The sequence below is a fragment of the Austrofundulus limnaeus genome, unplaced genomic scaffold, assembly GCF_001266775.1.
Source record: "Austrofundulus limnaeus strain Quisiro unplaced genomic scaffold, Austrofundulus_limnaeus-1.0 Scaffold414, whole genome shotgun sequence".
Taxonomy (NCBI): domain Eukaryota; kingdom Metazoa; phylum Chordata; class Actinopteri; order Cyprinodontiformes; family Rivulidae; genus Austrofundulus; species Austrofundulus limnaeus.
The window spans coordinates 262007-268427 of record NW_013952816.1 but is presented as its reverse complement, the minus strand read 5'-3'; the positions used below and the strand labels follow the sequence as shown (position 1 = coordinate 268427).

The 6421-nt window shown below is 37.9% G+C and overlaps 1 protein-coding gene across 3 annotated transcripts in view; it reads left to right on the top strand.

Annotated features, from left to right (window-relative positions):
- Positions 1 to 6421, top strand: part of arfgef3 (ARFGEF family member 3) — a gene marked incomplete in the record, with an annotated part of 88961 nt that overhangs the window by 22960 nt on the left and 59580 nt on the right. For all 3 annotated transcript variants that reach the window (XM_014024250.1, XM_014024249.1, XM_014024251.1), the window contains 1 exon segment: positions 2432 to 2515. In XM_014024250.1, coding sequence (XP_013879704.1) covers positions 2432 to 2515 — 84 coding nt within the window.

Genomic DNA, 6421 nt, shown 5'->3' with positions numbered 1-6421 from the left:
GGTTAATACTAATAGCGTTTTTATTTTTCCAATTCAGGAGTATTGTTTTCTTTGCAATACAAAAGGCAGTGAAAATGGACACTTCCTGATATCTGAGGCAGGAAACATAGCCTTATATGGTGTTTTTGGGGTGGTAATTATGCTAATCTCCTCTCGCGTGCACGAGCAGCTGGATAGAACAGGTGGAATTTACGCAGCTCATTTACACCCTTTTCCTGAAGATAGAAGAGTTTGTTGAATCTGATGTGACATGTTCGTACGAACCCTTTGTACGAACAAAAGTAAGAGAAATTTAGGATAAGGATACGAACATGTTCTTGCATGAGGCCCATTATTTCTACTCAGTTTGCTAGAGTTCAGAGAACTGTGTAGAATCTCAATGGGCTGTGCCTGTTTGAAACTAGCTGGCAAATCAAAATAGCTAGAAAATAGGATAATTGCAGTCTGACTGAATTCTGAGTTCTTGTGACCAGTGAGCTGAGTGGCTGTGTTTTTCCTGGCCAACATTTGAAAATCACCACCCATTTTTACATATTTTACAGTTTGCACAGCTGTATTCTAACTCATTCACATTATTTATGCCAACATCCTACAAACCTCAGTTCGCTTCGCAGTTTTCACCCAACATGGCACCCAAAGCAAGTTATAGTTACGAGCTCTGTCTGTGTCGTTATCAGAAACAAAGACCACAGAGAAGAGTGTGTGTCACATTGTCAGGGAAGTGTATAAATGTACCAAGAGACTTACAGGTGAACTCAGTCTTATAAGCAATGCTTCCACATGAAGTGTAAACAAGTTAACGATGGCAACCAAAACTGTTTGTTCATCTACAAAGGAGGAACCTCAACCTAACAAACTCATCCAGATGACCTACTAAGCTTTTCTTCAATTTTTCTACCTGAATTATTGAGCTGCATCAGGACATGAGTGAAAATGCATTTTTATCCTCACCGAAATTCTACATGTCAGTGTGTTTGCAATAAATGTGTTAAAAAGCTTATATTGTGTTTGACAAATAAATATTTTTAACACTAACTCTTATTTTGATGAAGTGATAAACGGGTGGGACCATGGTTCATGGCTTTCATGTTTATGCTGACAAACATTTCAGAGTATGTGCTTCATGTGTACTGACACCTAAACTGTCAAAGGGAGGCTTGTGAGGGCTGCTCTACCCAAACCAGCTGAAGGTCGGCCCCACAACCTGAAATCACCAGACTTTGTTTTGGGACTGCTGTGTCCCATCAGTGTGTGAATGTGATTTAAGCATTGATTAGTCTGGATTCACTTTGTAGGGAGACATACTAGAGTGCTGTATGAATGGATTTGTGTTTGTATAGAATGGCATTATATAAGTAGTGTCCATTTGCTGTCAAGTACTCAAAAGAGCTGAATGCCGTCATTGGCATGATCCATTCCAGGTCCTGCCTATGATACGTATATCTGTTGGTCTCACCTTATAAAGATGTGAAGTTACTAAAACATAAACACTCATAGATGTTTCCTGAAAGCTAATTAACAAGCTAAAAGTAATCAAAGCACATTTATGTGCATACTTTGCTCAACAAAACTGTGCGTAAATAAACGCCATTACATCAAAATTGTCTAATTTCTGGATCCCATTTGAAACTTCCATAGACGTTGACATTATTATAACCTTTATTTTAACAGTTAAGTCAACAGAGAATCAATTCTCATTTGCAATGACGACTTGGGTAAGCGGAAACCGTACAACATAAAATGTCACAACATGTTAAAACAAGGACACAACACAAACAGCGTAGAGCACAGTTAGACATACTGTAACAATATTAATCAGGCCTATTATTGGCCTATTTTCAGTCACTTCAGCTGTTTCTATAAATAAACAACAGTTGGGAAGACTACTGCTGTCTCTAATTTTTGGTTATGAATTTAAAAATTAAACTCACACAATAAACATGAATATACTGCAGGAACAATTAGTGCAGATTTAGTTTCTTACAGTACAATCATTTTTTGACCAGTCTTCATGGCACCTGGTACCTTTTAAATCTGTTACTTTATCTAATACATTCTGTGCCCTGGTTTAGGTGGAGGTTGTGACGTTTTTCACACTGTTAAGTATATTAACTGTTTTAAATCTTAATTTTTACTTTAAGACTTGTGGTGTTTCATTGTCTTGTTACCTTTAAGTTTAGTGTATTTAATGTTTGTTCTTGTGTGAAAACAAGGACATTTTATTTTATTTAAAACATGAAAATAATTAAGGTAGTCAAGTTAAGATAGTTTTTGTAAAATGTGACACGTTAAAGTGTAAATAACCTGAGCTGAGTGATAGACCAAGAGCAGAAATGTGTTTTTAATAACTTAGTGTTCATGTGTTAGTATATATGTATTCATATAATATTAGCAGCTGTGTACTCACCATGGTAGGATGTGTATTTGCAGATATTTCCCCAACCAGCCAAGCTCTGTGTGAAGATGTTGTGGTGGTTCTGACAGTGTTTTGTGAAAAGCTGGAGTCTGTGGACAGGTAACACTGCCAGTCTTTATTACTTTATAAATTATTCTTTTTTTGTTGTTGTTTTTCTTGATGTTGAGGCCCTGTCACACTATGAAGTTTTAGACAACGTCTACATTTTTTTCCAACACTGGCACCTGCTGAGGAAGAGAAACAAAAAGCATCAATTAGCACCTTTATTTGGATGTGATCATACCGTGTTCCTAATGACTTGAACAGATATAAAACATATAAGTAGATTATCCCTACCTTAATCATAACGTGTACCAGCTTATTATAACATGTTTGGACTTCTGCAGCAACATCAGTGGAACGTGATGGAGGAAAATGAGACATCAGCCGTCACACAGTGATGCACAGCATCAGCTTATGAAAATATCTACAACACATTGATGGAAGTTAGGCATTATTTTAGGATAACTTACCAACATGTTAATGTAAGAGGGCATATGTTGTCATATGGAGATCCCAGTGCAGAATTTTGAACATTTCAAAATTTCCACCGTATGTGGAATTGTTGGTGATCAGTTTTACATACGTTTCAGGTCTGTTCTAGATCTGGTTCAGGTCTGTTGTATATTCACACATGTTACATGAATGTCGCTCATACATGGACAATTGTCAGAAATAATAATGAAGCAGAGACATAACTTCTGTCAGAAATTGTGGGCGTGTCCTTCGATCATTGACAGACAGCTGTCAACATGTCGGGGAAGAAGTCCGAGAGCGGGGCTCATAAAAAACAATATACAGTATCTGTCAGACTGAGTTTTAAAATATAAAAAGAATTAGCAGAGAGCAAAACAAAGCTGGCAGATATTTTTAAACCAGCTGCAGAAAAGATGATCCACAGAAATGTCCTCTCACCTGAGAGGACGAGGTGGGCGCAGGAGACGAATCTGGTGATCTTTAAAACAGAAACCCAAGCCGCTGCGGCAACAACATCAATCAAAAGCTGCGTGTGATCTGGCACACATGGAGTTATTGTGCCACAATTTGATCATCAGCCACAGAGCACAGTGGCCGCAGAGCACCTGAAGCCCACAGCCTGGCTCGGTTGAGAGTCGCGCTTTGGATACTAGTGCACGCACTCGCCAGCTGTGGAGGTGTTTATACTTGGCGACGCTTATTTTGTTGTAGTTTTCTCCAAAGGAACACGTGGAAGTATATTTTATATTTTGTGAAATGTTGTAAGCAGTAGAGCAAAAGTGTGACGAGCAACTGTTTGAATGGTGCACAGCGTGCTCAGCCTTTGGGGAAGCCCACCCAGATCACTGCGCCTCGAAGTGCGGCTCCCCTCAGCTGCACATGACGCTGTCATTCACAGATGTTGCTTTACTTTTGAAAATTAAGCAATATAACAGCAAAACATATATTTGTTGGTTATGATCAGTAAAGGTGTGGTGTCAGGTTTAAAGTTGATCATAAATATCTGAAATTTTTAATTTAATACAGAATTACAAGATTTTAAATAAGCTTCTGGCGAAATAAACTTGTTTGCATTTAAAACCAGACGGGAACATTATTTTGATCAATGCATTTATTGCTGAAATATAAAAAAATATATATTTTTTGCATCAATTCTGTTGATTTTGGTCACTTAATTTACCTGTATAATTATTATAATACATAGTAATCATTATGAAAAAGTTAAACTAGATTTCACATGAGCCTTAATTGACGGTAGCTACTCAGGGGTTTAAAAAAAGTTACGTGCTGCTTCAGAAGTGTTTCGCTGGTGTTGGACTTATATCACTTCTGAGTAACAAATGAATAACTTACATGAAACATATGTGAACTGATGCATAAATTGTCCGTAGCTTACCTATAACTTATGCCTCACTTATCAGCAGCACGTCGTCATAAGCTGACAAATTTTGAACGAGTCCAAAAATTATTGTCTGGCCATCTTTCTGACAGCATATTTACAACTTACACCTAACTTGTGCAACTTACAGCAACGTGTTGGACAAAAGTGGCATAAGTTGTCTAAAATGTCATCGTGTGACGGGCCTTTAACAGTATGTAATGAATTAGTCATTTTTTTGACTGGTGGAGTCAGTCTTCTTTCTGATCTCACTGAATCTTGACAGTTAAAACTCTACCATTCATGAATACCTAATCAGTAGAAATAGATGATGCTTTAATTTTTTAAAAGCTTTAAAAACTTTATTAAAGCAACTAAATCTGTTTGATTATGTAACTTATGAAATATGAATATTGATGTTTAATAATCATTTGTCCAATTACTCAATGAGACATTTTTTATTAACCTTTATTTAATCAGGGAAATCCCACTGAGATCAATGGTCTCTTTTGTAAAGGCGGCCTGAAGACAACCTATTGTACACATTTTTTGGTCTGTGAGTTAAACCAGAGTACCTGCAGAAAACCCACGCAAGCACGAGCAGAACATGCAAACTCCACAAAGAAAGACCCCAGGTCAGAACCAGGGATCAAACTCAGGACCTTCTTGCTGTGATACATCAGTGCTAACCACTGAGCCGTCGTGCAGCCACACATTATTCAAGTGATTTAGCATATCTTTCTTTGCTTTTGTTTTTTTTTTTTAGCAGTGATGTATTTGGACAGGAAAAGCTTTATCACCAGCAGAGGAATGGACCCCTTCTCCAAAATGTTTGGCTGATAACAAGCTGAAAACTAAGCCTTGAAAAGGCACGGGGTTTCACTGAGTGTTCAGTGTCAAATATTCTCATTCCTCTGGTGTGTCTTTTTTTTTTTTCGTTTGGTAATCGAAATAAAAGGAAACAAGATTTTGCTTAGGACTGTTTTTTCAGACAGCAAAGCAGAGTGCAGCTAAAGTTAAATACAGTTAAAGAGAATAAAGGAAAAAGACATTCTGTCACTTGAAGCCTTACTCAATAGCAGATCTAATAGACCTGCTTGAAGACATCACCTCAATCCTGGTTTTGTTGGATGAGAAGCTGACCGCTGACCCTAAGAGAGTCCTAAGCCTTAACCTTACTCTTTTTTACACCTGACACATTTGGACTGCTATAAACGGACCAGAATTTGTTTCCCCGGTTGGTCCAAATCTTTTATGCAGGTGTGAATACACTTATGTGAGCCCTGGTGTGGACCAAACAACCAGACCGAGACCCATTTTTGAGGTGGTCTCAGTCCACTTCACAGTCACAAATTCTGGTGCGTTTTTTTTCTGGTGTGAATACAGACCAGCCTCAAACCGAAACAACTACAAGAAACGTGCCTTTTTGGTCTTCACGAGCCACCTTTGTTAAGCAACATTAGCCCTTCAATATTGCTAATGCTAACACTGTGCTACATTGAGCCATCTTGTCTCCTTTAGATTGCGGCACGCATTTCCAAACACCGTCCAAAAAGTAGAAGCATATCAACACAAAACCACCATTGAATGAGCTGCTCTTGAAATTCTTAATGTTTTGCAGTTGTATTAACACCATCTTTATTTCTGGGTCTGTGCTCTGTCCTGCCCCCCATCATTTCTGTCCAATGGGAGTAATGACAATCGACTGTAGGCTTTGTTTAAAATTTATAGTCCACTTGCAAAAAGCATAATGTGAATGCAAACCACACCAAACAAAATAAAGTCCACTTTTAGTCCAGACAAACAAGTGGAACAAAGGTTTTTCCTGGTATGGATACACCCTTAATCATAAATCAAGCTTCTTTTTAAAAAATATATATTTTGGTTTTGAGAAATTACTTTCAATACTTTTCATCAGAAATTCTTAACCCATGGACTGCAAGCGCCACCTTGAGGGCCTCAAAAGAACAACAGTTTTTAACTTTGGGCCGCAGGACTGCATTGATTTTGAATAAGGTGCAATACACTTTCTCACCACTAGTAGTGGGAGTGGGCCACTCAGATGTTTAACAACTTTTTTAATACGTAGAAGAAGAACCTTAGAAACCTGC